Here is a 17,195-nt window from a genome sequence, read left to right on the forward strand (position 1 = left end):
ATAATTACTTTGTACTTGAAGTAATCCAACATAAATGCATGCATACATAGATACATAGGGTCACATAGAAACATACATGCATACATACATACATACGCACGCACGCACGCACACACATACATACATACATACATACATACATACATACATACATACACACATACATACATACATACATACATACATACATACATACATACATACATACATACATACATACATACATACATACATACATACATACATACATACATACATACATACATACATACATACATATGTGTTCATTTTTTGTGTATACCACATTTGCAACTCCAAGCGTCTGTGTTCTATCTTACATCTTGAAGTTAACAGTGGTATTAAGGGAGCCGTCATTATTTACGGCTTTGGAGGGGTTCGGAGGAATGTGAGGGGTGTCACTCAAAAAACTGAAACCTTCGAGAGTGGTTGCTTAAGATGTGGAGAGTTTTACCAGTAAAAACACAGGCTGCACCATTGCACACATCGATTTCTCAATTTTTTCGCAGGATCTTTGACAAAACTGAGCTGTTGTGAATTCACCCTTTAATATCACAAAAACATATTTTAAATTGAATTGCCATTTTGGCATTTAACCATACCGATTCAGGTTTTTCATTTGAATCTGGCAGCTGGAGAAATGGCACAATAAGGTCACAGATTTTCCATTCCTGCATATTTTGTGGTCTTCAATCTCTTACAAGCTGAGAATTTTTTTTCACAAAATTGTTTGGTTGTTGAATATTGTGACTCAAACACTGCTGCAAAAAATGTAATAAAAATATCAGTGCGTAGGCCTAATTTCAATTTCAAACAATTTTACCGAGTGCAAAATTACTTGAAACACCTCTCAGATTGCACCATTACACATATAAATTTCTCAAAACTTTCTATGCCAGAAGGGAACCCCCTCGCATGCTTTCCCCTTGGGATGATCTAACTGTAAAAAAGCACCTCTCAGATTGCACAAGACTGCACCGTTGCACACATCGATTTCTCAAAATTTTCCACGCAAGATAGGGGACACCCGCCTCTGACACTTTCTCCGTCAGCCTCTCGATGTGTTCTCCCCGCTGTACTTTCAAATTCTGCCCAGTCAGATATCCTGGTAAAAACCCTGTCATGTTACCAATCCAAATTAAACAATACAATATTGTTGGATACTGGTTATAGCATGAGCTTTTATTTCTGTATTTTGTTGTGACTTTCAATTTCATTTTGTTGGTTTTATCTTTTCAACCGTCATGAGACAATCGATAGCACGGTACATCAGGATTTGAAAGGTCTTTACTATTGGTGTGTTTTTGTACATTTCACAAATACATGTATGACTTTTCTGAGTGGGGAGGGGTCAGTCAAAATTTCTGAGTTAGAGAGGGGAGTAATAAAATTCATCATGGTTGGCTGAGGGGTACTCGAAATTTCGGAGTTTCCCAAGAAATTCCTCCGACCCCCAGGCCGTAGGTAATGACGGCTCCCTAAGTCATGTATTTCTGTTAACCGCTCTTAAACCAATCAAATATTCCAATCCTCGGGCACCGGGACGCGTGGCCATATGAACGTTTCTATCGTCATGCCCGCCTCATTCTTGCACAATTACATGACATACTGGTAACAAACAACATAAGGTTATAAGGCAGTCAATGTGAATTAGATTTGAACTTTGAACTTTGCCACGCATGCCCCAGCAATACTGTTTCGTGAGGAATACTTCGCCAGGGTACTTCTGGTAGCTTGTTGACAAAAATTTGGTGTCTGTCAGTACCGTAGCCTTGGCACTGATAAAGCGTTCAGGAAACGCTCCTTTCCCGAAAGACATCCTTTGGTTTGCAGAGAATCAGCGAAAAGGCAGGGTTCTTTGTCGTCCTCGTCAAAATGGCCGCCACTGAATTCACTATCGAGAATGAGGTTGCTTCAGCGGAAAGTGAAAGTACCAGGAACAAAGGTAACAAATTTAAGTTGTCCTGTCAACCTTTTTTATCGGCGTCTGTTATTTCGAAAACAGGCACTTTTAAGTGCAAGGTCAAAAATAGGTACAAATAGGTTAGGTATTTTAAGTTGTAGATCCAAAATGAACACAGTCAACAATACCCCTGACGACCTCCCTGGAAATACACGTCACGTGAACCGCTCGTACAACCTTGGGGTAATAGTCAAAGGGTCAGCTGTCATCCTGTCATGTTTACAGAATCAACCACTCTCCACTCGGCCATAGACATGAAAGCTCAAGTTGAACAAGCTATATTAGTATTGGTATTAATTAAGGGCACAGTAGGCCTAACAATGACAGGGTCTGCTATCGCACGGAGTTAAGGGACTGGTCAGTTTCCCCGGCCTGGGTGGCCGGTGGATTCATGGGGGGGGTCACCCTGTTTTTGACTTTGGTGGTAGGGGGTCACCATGTTTTTGAAATGCCCAATGGGGGGGATCAGTGTGTTTTTTAATTTCGACATGGCTCATACTTGCGAAAAATGCATTGTGCCAGCCACAAATTTCATCATTCAGTTGCATTTTTCGGCGCGCCCTTCGGGCGCATAACTTTAATAATAATAAGACATTTTTTCAGAGCCCCGCCCTAGTGCAAAACTTTAATATATCAGACATATATATATATATATATATATATATATATATATATATATATATATATATATGTACATATATCTGACATACTTGTATGTTTAAAATTTTCAGCATGCCTTTTAGCTGCATGACTTTCATATATCAGATATGTATATATATTAGAGATATCTGGATGTTTAATATTTTTCGGCGCGCCCTTCGACCGCAGTAAATTAATATATCAGAATTATTATGTCAGATACATCTTGATGTCTGTAAATTGAAAGTCTGTTTTGCAAAGTGTACTGATCATTATGAAATCTGCAGTTCATATGAAAAGCATGAAAAGTTCCTGATACTTTTCTGTTTCCTCTATGAGAATTCAGTATTAGAAAGCAACATGCACTAATATTTCACAATCACATTTTTCTTACAACAGTTCTGGACATCTGCTTTAAGCATAAAAAGAGTGGAGTACATTCACAGCTCATTCAAAATACTGTATTCAAACTTTAGAATTGACACTTTTAAGTTCCTATCGTACAACTGACATGACAACAATTTCATTAAAACACAGAATGACTGAATAATGTTTAAATTATATATATATATATATATATATATATATATATATATATATATATATATATATATATATATATATATATATATATATATATATATATATATATATATATATATATACTGAATTATCCACCTTTGGTTTTACCTTTGTCGCGGCGGGGAGCGGGGTCACCCTGTTTTCGAAAGCTGGAATAGGGGGGGGTCAGCCTTTTTTCGAAAGTTGGAATAGGGGTTTCAGCCACTTTTTGACTTCGGCAAAAAATAATCCGACGCCCTCCCCCCAGGCCGTACAAACTGACCAGTCCCTAATGAAATTTAGCGACAAATGGTGGGAAGCGCGCGTTAACTCGTCGTACAACTAGTTGGCTTGAGAGTCGGCAACTGTAAGTCGTTCTTGCGAAGTTGAGGAAAATATCGTAAGCTATCGACATTGGAGCGAAACTTAAGACATGACGAACAGAGAGAAAAGGAAAAAACAATGACCTCAGTGGAAGGCCAAAAGTATCTGAATAAAGCCCACATACTTTTTGTAAACTCATTGTGAATGAAATATGAATAAGCATGCAGAGTTGGAACATTGCTTTTGTAATTTAGACGGCCTAGTAACAGAAACAGCGATGAAAATGTAATATTCAAGCGTATCAATATGACTGTATGTCACAACATTTACGTTGTTTTTCATTTCTAGAAACGCAGATGAGTTTAGCATGTTTCAAATCCGTATTCGACTTTAGATTTTGTCACATTTTCTCAAAATTTGAATTTTGAAGGCCGTCCCACAAAACTCCGTTTTAAATGATAGAGAAATTGTCACCACTAAATGAGTAATATCGTTAAATTACATGTAAATCTTGTCAGTAACGTACCGTACCGTTTTTGGTACTGTTTTAGTTTTACAGAGGATGTCTTCTAATGCCTGTATACTGACGCACACTCGTATTCAAAAGCAATACACCCATTCTAGGTCTATATTGCACCGAATACAGGCTTTTAGATTTCCTTTTATCCTTTTTCACAACTTACGTTCTCAGCAGAAACGGAAGATTCGGCTACAGAAGACGTTGCCATGGTGGAAGAGACTAACCGTGATCGTAAAGCTATCACCTTTTTCTGCCACAACAATGACAAGGGCTGGGTGGAAGAAACAGCGGAAAAGCTTGGCCAGTTCGTTTGCCAACACGGCGACGCAGATTTCATAGGCGGAGTATCGATTCCAGACAACATTCTACGCTTGATTCGAGAATGCGACACGATAGTTCTGGTGCTGTCACCAGATTTCCTGAACAGCCAATTATGTAAATACGAGGCACAACTTACCCTGAGTGAACATTTGTTCAGAGAGCAGAAGATAGTGATTCCAGTGTTGCTAAGGGGTGAAGACATTCCGGACTTCATCTCTCCTTGGACTCACCTCGACGTTGACGACATAGAGTTTTGGGAAAAATTTATGGGCGCACTAACACGAGGTATTGTCAAAAGTATATAGGGCCCTAACGTCTTGGAAATTTGTTTCTTGTGTACAATAAGTGTTAATTATCGCACATCTGAGGTCCTCACACACAGAGTGAGAGACAAACGGTATTTTCGAAAGCACGTCAAAAACATTTAGCCGCAATATTACTATAATATAAAACCAAACTGTATCTGTTTACTTAATTATCTTTATCATTCTATATTCTATGTTCTGTAGAATGTATGTATGTATGTATGTATGTATGTATGTATGTATGTATGTATGTATGTATGTATGTATGTATGTATGTATGTATGTATGTATGTATGTATGTATGTATGTATGTATGTATGTATGTATGTATGTATGTATGTATGTATGTATGTATGTATGTATGTATGTACGTACGTACGTAAGTATGCATGCATGCACACGAAAGTGGCACGCTAAGAACTTTGGGACCCTTTTCTCATCTATGTTACTTTTTATGTGTGTATACGAGGGGCCGATTAATTAATTTGCACATTAACGCTTACTTCAGATACATACATACATACATACATACATACATACATACATACATACATACATACATACATACATACATACATACATACATACATACATACATACATACATACATACACACACACACACACACACAACACACACACAGACACACACACACACACACACATACATACATACATACAAACATACACACACACACACACACACACACACACACACATACATTCATACATACATACATACATACATACATACATACATACATACATACATACATACATACATACATACATACATACATACATACATACATACATACACACACACCTACACACACACACACACACACATACATACATACATACATACATACATACATACATACATACATACATACATACATACATACATACATACATACATACATACACATACATACATACATACATACATACATACATACATACATACATACATACATACATACATACATACATACATACATACATACATACATACATACATACATACATACATACATACATACATACATACATACATACATACATACATACATACATACATACATGTGTGAGTGTGTGTGTCTTGGTATACCCTTTGCGCATGCAACTGACACATTTTCCTATCCACCATTGAACAGGCGACCTTGACGAGGCAGACAGTTGCATATCATTACAAAGATTTTATGTGAGACGAGAACAAGGTAATCACCACTCATATGTACACAAAATTAATGATTAGCAAGGTAAATTGAATGTTTAGGGTAGTTTGCTCCTTGAAAGTGAATAAATTAAACTTTGACCACACTTTCCTCAACGAAATAAATTCGATCATTCTCTTACCTAATCAGGAATACAAATCAGGTGTTACCGTACAAACGTTGTTACTGGACAAAATTAATCTAACATTTACTGATGTTTACTTCATCCGCCCAGACTATTATTGATAATGTATCCGTTTGTCCAGTATTGTTGTCCGAGATGATTTCTACATCACTGACGAAAGCAAATTTTACACAGCGTAATTTGGGGGCAAGGCAACAACATGGTGTACGAGGCGAAGGCCAGTACATTATGTTCTGCAAAGTTTGCTTTCGTCCATTGTCAGCTAGGACGGGGTACATTATTGCTTAAACAAATTATAGTCTGGACTTAAAGGCAATTTTGGCAAGGCAAATATGTTGTATTTTAATATACCTATGCGGAAAGAGTAGGGGAATTATTTGCCATGCAGATCAATAAGTAACGAATATTTTTAAAAGTTTAAGATATTCCTTTAACCGGACACATCTGTTTACGTTTCAGATCAGTTCAACGGGAAAATGGTTCTCAAAGTAGAGTCTCGAGGCCACTGCTGTGGAGAGCGGTATGACTATGATTCCATATTCGATAAGTTTAACATCAAGGGAATACAGGTAATGTTTCACTGCACTTTTTCTATAATGTTTGCCTTACATTGCAACTCGTTCTGGACTGCTCATGGTCACATTGATCTAACAATGTTATTCCCATTATTTTAGTTATGATTAATACTTTTCATGTATAGTTTTGATTACCTATGCGATGAATCACACATAAGCAGTTGTTAAATGCGTGTTTCAGTAAACCAGTAAGCAAATTTGAAATGCAACCAACAGCCACGATTTGGCAACATGTGAGTATGAATTTTTATGACATTTTCTGCTGATAGCAGTGAACTCAAAGGTTCAGAGCTGCGCTAGTTATAACTTTTGATGTGTTTTCAAATAGTATTTTGTTTCATTTATTGAATACGGTGTATTGTTTTGCTTTCAAAGTCTCATTAAAATAACAGTGCACAGCTTGTACACAGAGCAAGTAATAAAATAATTCATGTGTAATGTTATTGTTGACTGCTTAATTTCTGTCCCGACTAGCATTCATTTGTCACGATAACATACACCCACACAATGTAGCACGTTTGCATGGCCAGTACTTTGTGCTTTAACATACAGCAGAGAAGGATGAGAAAATGTATCGGTTCCACAGAAGAGAAATAATAGAAATGTTAAGCGTTACAATCATTTTCCTTGTAAAGTGACAAAGCGAAAACGACGACGGTACTTAACTGCAAAAGTAAAAAATAACCCCTTTGCTTAATACAAAGCTGAGATTATTTCCTTTGTAACCTCTAGACAAAAAGGATCGTTCCTATTCCGACTTGCTTTCCTGTGACAAAGAACAACATTGCCGCAATGTACGGTAAAGCTGCTACCTTATCTATATGAAAGGTATAACAAAGATTTCATCACAAAAGCTTGCATGAGGTCCAAACTCATGTAACAGTCACAGTGTATGTTCAGCCATGCATGGTGACTGGCGGTGTAACACTTGGATTGTTGCACTTGATTTTTTGGCACTGACCGTTAAATGTTTGTCAGGCTGCAAGCAGAGTTGAGGTTGTGCACAGTTGACCAGTTGTTTTAACATCATTCGAGCAGTTAAATTTATGAAGAAAGCTAAAAAACGAGGGACTTTGTCCCTTTAACAATTTTGTACTCCTATGATTGACGTCAGCATCTTTCTCCATTATTTCGATTACGTACTTCCGGCTGTCTGCCGATCTTAAAAGTCTACCGTTTCTCTTCTCACAGATAGACAATGAAAGCAGGGGAAAAGTAAAGAGGGCAATGGAAGAGGTTGGATTCAACAGTTGCATTTGCTGCATCAAGTGCTACACTTCAATATATACAATGGAAATTTTATTGATGCTGTTCTTCCTTGTTTTAGTTTGCGTATTATATTTCTGGTACACTGGTGCCAACCTTGCTGGCGAAGTACAGAACACTCACTTCACGACCTTTGTGTTCATAATTACTTTTATTGGAGTGATACTCTTACTTTTGTATCTTATGGTCTTCTTCGGACTCTATGAACTGGTAAGTAACTGCTGAAACGACAGTGGTGATTGTAGACTAGACAGTATATAGGAAACGTTCGCCGCCCGCTGTAATCTAACACCAAAGACTCAACTTGTTGCAAATGTTTACTTTTCTTATGATAAGCAATATGTAGACTTGTCGAGCTCTGCAAGGCAAAACGGACACTCAATCAAATTCCACTGTAATTGCTGTCATCTAAGCACTTTAAGATTTTTTGAGGTTTTGTCTATTCATATTAAACTCAACCCTAATCTATGCTTAACTCGGTTCAGGCCAACCAACCGGAAACCACATTGAAAGGAGGCCAACCCGGTCTCAAATCGACGAGACACAAAGTCATCTCAGCTAAAGTGATTGGGTTTATGTCAGTATGACGAAAAACTGATCAAATAATAATTACGATTCAAGGTACTTTCTCGTCTGATCGTTGAGACATTTTTTAGTTACAGTATGTAGTAGGATTATCCTGAACCACTAATGTGAAGAGGCGGCGGCACAAGGCGTCTTGAATGCGTTATCGTATCCTGTTAGCATGCGAGATCCATCAAGGTTACTCCACACAGTTGTTTAAATTTGTGAGTGATGCAGCGGCTTAAATTTCACTCCACAAAGTCAAAAAATATGTATACTCGTCTATCATTCTTCATTTGAGAGACAGAAGTGTAATCATCGCTACAGATCTCAAAATTCACCTAGAGCTATTTTCAGAGACCAGCTGATTGACCTACTTTGTATGTATGTATGTATGTTGTATGTATGTATGTATGTATGTATGTATGTATGTATGTATGTATGTATGTATGTATGTATGTATGTATGTATGTATGTATGTATGTATGTATGTATGTATGTATGTATGTATGTATGTATGTATGCATTCATGCACGCATGCATGCATGCATGCATGCATGCATGTATGTATGTATGTATGTATGTGTGTATGCATTCATTCATGCACGCACGCACGGATGTTCGTATGTACGTATGCATGCATGTATGCATGCATGTGTCAATTTCTGTCCTTTGACTATATATTTCACTACCATAATTGTCATCTCCTACAAAACCTGCCACTGCCAAAACAATTCTCTTGCTCGCTGCTACAGGAACATTCAAGTCTACCCCAATCAGTACACTTTGAACATATTCAAGTAGTTATTAACGATTTTATGTAATAGCGCCCTCTACAGCCATTTTTGTATTTTCCATGCTCTTATCCACTTCGTCTAAATGAAAACAAGGCATTTTCAGCATATGTCACCACTTCTATTTAAAGAGATAAGGGAAAAATTATTTCGCCTATTAGGCACTTCTGGACTTGGAAACTGCAGTTTCAATTACTTTTGTACACTTTACTGTTGCCCATTCACAAAATTATATTTCAGGGGAAATGTACCATAGACAAATACCTGTTGAATACGTTCTGTATGTTTTTCACTGTAAACTGTGACGCATTTCACACACATTCATGCTATAAGGCATGACAGATTGGTAAACAGCAGTCAGAGTAGAAAGAAATCATTACACTTCGGCCAAAGGCCAACTGGGACAAAAACATTCAAAGCCCTCCCATGTTCAACCCAACTCCTCCTAAAACCGACGTGGACTTCAGTCAACGTTTCATGCAATTTCATGTGAACCAAAGACAAAAAGACCCCAGCACGATTTACTGCTATTAAACAAGAACTGGAAATGTGAAATTCACAACATAAATGCATGATTATGTTATGTCGTATTGATACAATAATAGTGCAAAGGACTAAACGCTTGTATGCATGTTTTGTGAATGTGGGAGCATGAGGGCCCAAAGAGTGATTTTCCATTCCTCGGCACAAGGAGCATCTGTCGTGTCGGGTCAACCTTGGTCGGGTCAGGTTTTTCGGTATCTGGTATCTGCCTGAACGTTTTGAATTTTTATTTGAAGGAGTCTGCTTATAAGTTACACCTCGCCTAAAATTCAATTTTGGTCTGTTGAAATACGTCAGAATGACATGTTTAGAATTACAAACCATTTCGTCACAATATTTCAAATTCGTCTGGTCTTGTTACCCTCGAGCAGTACTCGGTTAATGACGATTCCACAGCTAGAAACGTCTTTTTGGGTTCGATCTTGAGAAGTCAACGTTTTCTGTCAATTTCAATCTGCAGCTAAGTGTTTATTTAACGACAGCAATGCGAGCTTCAAATTCCGTACTCATTGATCATGACGTACTATTTGGACTTGGGACAACCAACTACTTTACAGGCCGTAGAGAGGTATCCTTTATATAAGTGTTTATTTGGTAAATATGATAAATTAGAATGCCAGGGAGGATTGTCTAAGACTGATATGAAGACCTCTTTGTGTGTCCTGTACCATGCCCCCGTTGAATAGGGTAGGTTGGTCAGGAACCTATTTTCTATCTATCGGGTCACTATAATAATGCCATAAAATTCTTGCTCCCTTATTGTAAATAACTTTTGGCTTGTGCTAAGAAGCAAACTACACGATATTGAAATGCATTGTGGGTAAAAAGTTGACTTTTCACCACAACGAGAGTTTGAGATAGTGATATAGTGATCTCATAAATACTTTTAAGACAAATTTCATCGCGGTCATGGCATAGAATTATGTTTGTTCGTGAAACTAGCTTAACTCATTCAATTTTTCATGTATTTGGACATGTCTTGCCTTCAATTACTGTGGGATCTGAACTTTCCCTTTTGCTTCTGTAATCTTATGTGTTTTACCTTCAAAAATCCGCCATTTTGGAAATATGACTCACTTAGATGGCAAAATCATATTTTGGGTACAGAGAATTTGGTGTTGGCATCATGCTGTTATGCAAATGCACAGAAAAATCGGAATTTTTAACACAGGGTGTTCGTGCTTTCCGGAAAATCGCTCATATTTTTTCCTTTGCTTTGGCATACTTACAAGAATTCCATTATGGAGTAGTCACGCACATTACTTTGTTGCCAAGGACGGCTGTTACCGAAAAGTATGCTGGGTAGTCTTTGGCAAATTAGTCTGGCTTGTTTCCGTTTTCTTTAATTCAAATACCAGCTCGCCTTCTTTCACTTTCGGACAAAAAGCTGTCAGGTAAGTATGAAGATATACGGACAATTACACATCATGAACATCTATCATAAAATTCAAAGTCTTTAGATCAGATGTATTTTCTCCGATACTCTTGCTAGCTTGATCAATAGTCCCTGCCTGGATATTTGTACTCAAAAGTCATCATTCTTTGTATCTACTCCATCTGAAACGCGCGAATACACTCTATCTCCTTCACTCTTCTTTATAGATAGATAGATAGATAGATAGATAGATAGATAGATAGATAGATAGATAGATAGATAGATAGATAGATAGATAGATAGATTCATTCCTAGTTGAAATTCTGTTGTCACTTTGGTACATGTGCACTCTTTTTTAATCGTCCCGTGAAATTTCTCTATCCACTGTAAATGTCGATATGATTTATTTTCCATTATTTTTGTTATTTCAGTAGTAGATCGTCTACTCTCAAAGCGGTATCAAATACTTAGTGTTTAACTGGTCGACATGCCTTTATGTTATTATTGTTATTGCTGTCATCTGAATTTTATTTTAGTCCGGGCAAGCATTTCCTGTCAACAAGACCACTGCAAATTTTACACAACGTACGCGTACTATATTGGCGAGCTTGATATATCATATTTCAAAATACTTTAGGGATCAGGAGACAAAATGACGAAAGATTTATCATAAGTTACAAGCATTTTCCCTCCAACTTACCAAATAATATTACTTATGTCAGAGTATGGAAAAACGAGCAAGAAATACGTTACCCTCCTGAGGTGTTTTCTCGAATGAATGCTTTGGTTACATATAATGGTAACCGTGATTGGTCACAGATAATGAGGCCTTTCGTCTGTATCTGGATAGATTGTATGCATTGTTCTCAAGGTATACTATCTGAAGAAATGCCTGGTCTCACTAGTTATAATCAGGACTTATATCGCCATCGCTAGTGGAATCATGACGGTTATGGCTACTCCTGCTCTGACCATTCGGTTGGTGGAAAGCAATTTCAAAAGCATGCTTCTTTTAACGAAGTCATGCATGGTAGACCAATTTACCTCTAGTAATTACAATATATTTTGTGTGAAACATAGGAAGGAACTCTATTTCTTAAAAATATGCTTATTCGTTTATTTAAAGGCATATATCGAAAATTACCTAAGAGAACACTTGAAAAGTGGACAAAGGAGAAAGACGGTAAGTTTCAAAGTCAAGATGACTTGACTATTTCTACGCATAAGTGGAATAATATAGAAATACGGGCGACACCCTGACCATGAACGTTTATTTATTGGCAAGGGCGAGAGGGAAGCCAAAAATTGACTGGCGAAGCTTGCCGAGCCTGTTAATTTTGGCTTTCCTCAGGGCGGAGTCTTTTATTTCCATTATATTATCAGTGAACCCAAGGAAACCATCAAAATTTACAAAAAATTCCCAACGCGAAAGACAACGGGCCGAAGAACTTGTCATTGAGCGCGACGCACTGTCACGCGCTGTAAAACTTGTGCAAACCTGGAGATTTTTCGGGAAAAAGTGTTTAAACTTGGCCCACAAGTGTTCAATTTTAATTTATTATCGATTATGACCTTGTACAAATCACAGTTTACGTGTTAGCTATAAAAGTTATGATGTTAACCATATTCTTATTCACGGGCATATAAACAAACCATTACTGTGTTTTTATGGTCAGTCACGCGTCACGTGGGTCAACTCGACCAATTGATATGCGACTGACAGGGCACGGTTATATAATAGAGTAATATTAACAAAACTATTATTGGTGGCCGGTTTAGCGTAATAGAAAATCAAACGAACTTTCCGAAGCGAAAGAATTGTTAATGCTAAAATAATGAACATTTCGCTATCATTAATATCCAACTTTATTGGGTATCAAGCTAATGAAGACACTCTTTGCCCAATATCGATTCCTTGGAAGTAATGAATTTGATTCTTTGGTATATCAAATAGGCCCCGGACGTCGATCATATTATATATAAATACATGTGACTACATTAAAACTTACTCTCCGAGTATTTCCCTATAATGTATTGGGCACAGACAAAGAAAATGAGCACTATGTAATCTGTATCAATGCTTACAATGTTGTATATTTCCGTAAACAGTTTTGAGTGGTGTAACGAAAAATGAGCAAATGTTAATTAAATAAATAATAATATCATATTAAAAAAAACAAGTTTACAATTTATATTTCATAGATCTGGAGATGTTTTGATTCTAATGTTGAAGAGGGATCTGATGAAATGGAACCTTTGACTTCAGAAGACACAACCATTGAAGTAAGTAAAGCAATAAGCAATACAGCTGGCGGTTTTTTATCACCAAGAGAGAATTTATTAAACCGCATGCATTGATGTCCAACGATAAACACACTTTTAGAGTATTTCATGTATTTGATTTGATATATACCTTTTGGCATATCATCAATGGTAATTATAATATGCTTGGCTGGAATCCGGCAATCTGATTGGCTGGAGCCGGGGTTTATATTCTCAAGAAGAAGACCTGCGCGCCGCGTAACTTTTTTGAGCTCGCGCAAATTTCGAATGCCAACTTGAGAGTTCAACGCGCCGTATGTAATGTCGAACAAGTCTATGGCCACTCTCGAACCAGAGTTCTTATCGCGCGCAAGGAATTGTGGGAAAGACACGCCGATAAGAACTCTGCGGTGGAGATTGGTCTATGGCTTCAGATTGTCTTTGATCGTTAAATTTTAGGCTAGTGCAGCTTGACGAACCAAAATATGAAGAGTTTCTGTAAGCAGCGGAGTCTGTGTAACAAGATCACAATTTTTTAAATTTTTATGAGCGTTTTTTTTTAAAAAAAATTCTTCAAGTTCGATGTCTAATCGCGATATCGATGCGTTGCGTAACCGTAGTTTATGAATGCAACTGTGCACGCGCGCGCGTTCTCAAACGTTCTTTTTTAGAGTTTGTATGAGGCTGGGCGCTCCTGAACTGTCATTCCAACTTCGGCCCTAAATAACGAAATTGTCCACTTGTTTTAACTTCAACATATTATAATGAGGTTATAAACGGTGCGCTCGGGTATTTGGTTGCGGATATAAGACCTCCGGGGTGAAAATTAGCATATTTGGGTGAAATAATCACCTCGCTTCGCTCGGTGATTATTTCCCGCCAAATATGCTAATTTTCACCCCAGAGGTCTTATATCCGCAACCAAATACCCTCGCTTGCCGTTCATAACCTCTAAATAATGTATTGAATGGACAAGAAGCAAATACAAACATTATGATGATGATTGCGGTGGTGGTGGTGATGATACATTGTAACATGTAACATGACGTTGTATATCTGTATTTAGTTCGATACAGTACCGGTATCTTAATATTAGAGAGGTTCGGCTACACGTTTTACGCGAACGTGAACGCGTAACGTCACGAATTTCTGCGATGATGTCATCGACTTGTGCGTACGTTCTTCACGTACACGGAGCCGGCGTCGCGTATTTACGTGGAGACAGCTGTTTTCACGTAATTTGTAAACGTGTAAATTTATTCTCATCTTTAGGTATCAAAACATAATAAAAACTGTGAATCATTCATGCAGTTGTTAGTTGGATATATGATAGTGACATCCTCAAAGATATTCATGTATTTTCGTTATTTTTATGTGCAATTTCTTCGTCGATTTGCGGCATACGGGCAAACCATTGAGCTATCCCTGTGATGCGGAAACAGACTACGCGGACCCAAGCCGGGCCGAATCATTTCTTGCGCGTGCCACAAGAACGGTTGGCGTAATGCGTAGCCAAACGGACTTTTGCACGCGAACGTGTACGTCAACGCCAACGTGGATTCTACGCGTTCACGTTCACGTAAAACGTGTAGCCGAACCTCTCTAATGAATCTTCTTCAACTTTAAAGTGTACGTGTGAACGTTTGGTTGTCTCAGGCATAAGATAACGGTTAGCAAGCTAGGCTAGCTATCGGTGACAAACAAAGTCAAGACAACACCGACAAGACAACAAACGATTAAATAACAAGATAGTCACCACCATAATAACCGCTTCTTCTAGTTTTATCAAAAACGACGCAATGTTGATGTTGAATGACCAAATGTTTTTCATCGCCGTATATCATATTTTCCCTTCAGAAACTTGCAAAGAGGTACCTGTCCGAGGTAGCCGGTATCTATGTCTATCAGCAACTTCGAAGACGTCTGATCAATCCGTCGACAGGACAGCGACACTCGCCTCAGGGTCCGTGCTTGTGCCAGCTGGTTGACGAACTCTTCTTCAACAAACCACACACCGACAGAAGTCCCGACATTAGTCTTTTCAAGCGTCAGGTCTACAGCGACATTTTCAGACTGACTTTTAACGACAGTTCGTGGGGGTTGTTTTCGTATCAATCATTTAGCGCAATGATGTGAAAGTACTATGTGCACCTACATCAATCTTTCACTGCAGGAGGCACAAATATGTAATTTCTTATGCAGTACTTTTCTAGCTATGGAGTGGGAAATATTGTCTTCAGAATCCTATTCCTTAGACTCTTCAAATCATTAATGATTTTTTGTATACCGTAATATCATCTGACATCACTCTAGGACTGCCCCACATCTACACATATGACATCTAGATTTTACATTGTGTTGTTACATTGTTTATATCGAATCTATGCCTACATCAACTTTGGGTGATCATCTATGTGGCTAGCCTCTCTATACAAAGTCGAGGAGAAATCAATGATTTAACTCCACATCGTAATGTTATCCACTAAATTAATTAGGGTAATTGTCATCCTTTTGTTTTATTATTTACTTTGAACCCCAAATAGCGGCTTCTGTTCACAACAATTTTAAATCTGCGGAAAAATTGTCTTCTATTAAACAAAAATAAAACAAGACATTTTGCTCTTCTTCAGGTATTGTTTTTAAAGAGAATGTATCGATTACTAAGGTGCGATTCAAATCTTAGAATAATTTCACAAAAAAATAAGTAATATCGTTTGTAAATGATAGTGGTGTGGTGGGTAACAAGAAAAGGAGGTTAATTTCTGCTCGCTGTATATCATATGACACCAGTCGGTTATTTGAAGATCTTTCGTTTGCAAATCTGTTTTACAGCTTTATTGATGGAGATTTGTGTGAAGTGGTTGCCAGTAATGAAGTAGGAATCGTTTTTATGGGGAATTGTTACTAAATTTTTATAATGTGAAATGAATCGATTATTTCATTGATCATTAATAAATCATCAATAAATAGATTACACTGTACCCGTGTCTTTTGTAGTAATATTCACCTAACCTTGTTTGACAATCCTTTGCACTTATTTCGTACAGGTCTACAAAAAGAGACAGGTAAAAACACTAGCACGTGAAGACAACAACAATATATCAGCAACTCATATGAAAGGTGTCGTCTATTGTTGGTCGGGCTTGAATGCTTAGTTTTCGTTCTCTGTCTGTAGGCCCTAATACAAAATATAAATTTTATAACATCGTAGATTTTAGGCAAATCTATATAACCTGACCATCTTTTCTTTCACAAAACACAAACTAGATACATCTTGCATTCAGGTAACTGGGTTTCTACAAAGAAATTTTATTAAGAACATGTTTGAACCAGCGTGTCAGTACTTATTCAAAATTAAAAAACACTGTAGTAGAGAAGAATAGATGTCGAGAATATGTAAATGAACACTGCAAGATGCCTTTCCGACGTCGCAGGAATCAAAGAGGGTGAGATGAAAGGTCCATATATGACCAGAAGAAACAGCCGGTGGCAGAATGTATAATATGCTAGCGCCAGATACAACAATAAAGGCATGAAGTTTCATATTTCAATGCAAAAATTGGAATTTATTTACATTTAAAACATTTTGCCGATCTTTTCCTTTTGAGACGAAAAAGAGGAATCTGAACACACAATTGAGAGAAAGTTATAATTAAAGTCACTGGTCCCAACCACACTTCCCTGGCCAAGCTGATTGAAATCCTACGTAGAGGTACAACGGTCTTTAGTTTTCAGTCGTTAGTTTGCCGGACATTTCTGCTTTCCTGGCGCCTCTTCATGTTATGTGTGGAGGCGTTGCAG

The 17,195-nt window shown here is 37.6% G+C and overlaps 1 protein-coding gene across 2 annotated transcripts; it reads left to right on the forward strand.

Moving 5' to 3' along the window:
• Nucleotides 1-1,684: 1,684 nt before the first annotated feature.
• On the forward strand, nt 1,685-16,365 carry LOC139114491 (uncharacterized). Of its 2 annotated transcripts, none has more exons than XM_070676261.1 (10): nt 1,685-1,963; nt 4,200-4,631; nt 5,811-5,873; nt 6,475-6,584; nt 7,782-8,066; nt 10,218-10,325; nt 11,116-11,151; nt 12,259-12,315; nt 13,335-13,415; nt 15,252-16,365. In XM_070676261.1, the coding sequence occupies exons 1-10, from the start codon at nt 1,894-1,896 to the stop codon at nt 15,528-15,530; spliced, it is 1,521 nt and encodes a 506-aa protein (XP_070532362.1). In that variant the 5' UTR covers nt 1,685-1,893; the 3' UTR covers nt 15,531-16,365. The 2 variants fall into 2 exon arrangements, with proteins under 2 accessions (XP_070532362.1, XP_070532361.1); XM_070676260.1 differs by having other exon boundaries at nt 1,691-1,963; nt 4,197-4,631.
• The last annotated feature ends 830 nt before the right edge of the window (nt 16,366-17,195 follow it).

This window comes from Ptychodera flava, chromosome 16 (genome assembly GCF_041260155.1).
Source record: "Ptychodera flava strain L36383 chromosome 16, AS_Pfla_20210202, whole genome shotgun sequence".
NCBI classification, from domain to species: domain Eukaryota; kingdom Metazoa; phylum Hemichordata; class Enteropneusta; family Ptychoderidae; genus Ptychodera; species Ptychodera flava.

Excerpts from the sequence above, each read along its gene's own strand:
- LOC139114491 (XM_070676260.1), top strand. The coding sequence starts at position 1,894 with ATGGCCGCCACTGAATTCACTATCGAGAATGAGGTTGCTTCAGCGGAA. Across the intron at positions 10,326-11,115 it reads ACTTTACAGGCCGTAGAGAG|CTCGCCTTCTTTCACTTTCG; the intron begins GTATCCTTTATA and ends TTCAAATACCAG. Across the intron at positions 11,152-12,258 it reads TTCGGACAAAAAGCTGTCAG|GCATATATCGAAAATTACCT; the intron begins GTAAGTATGAAG and ends GTTTATTTAAAG.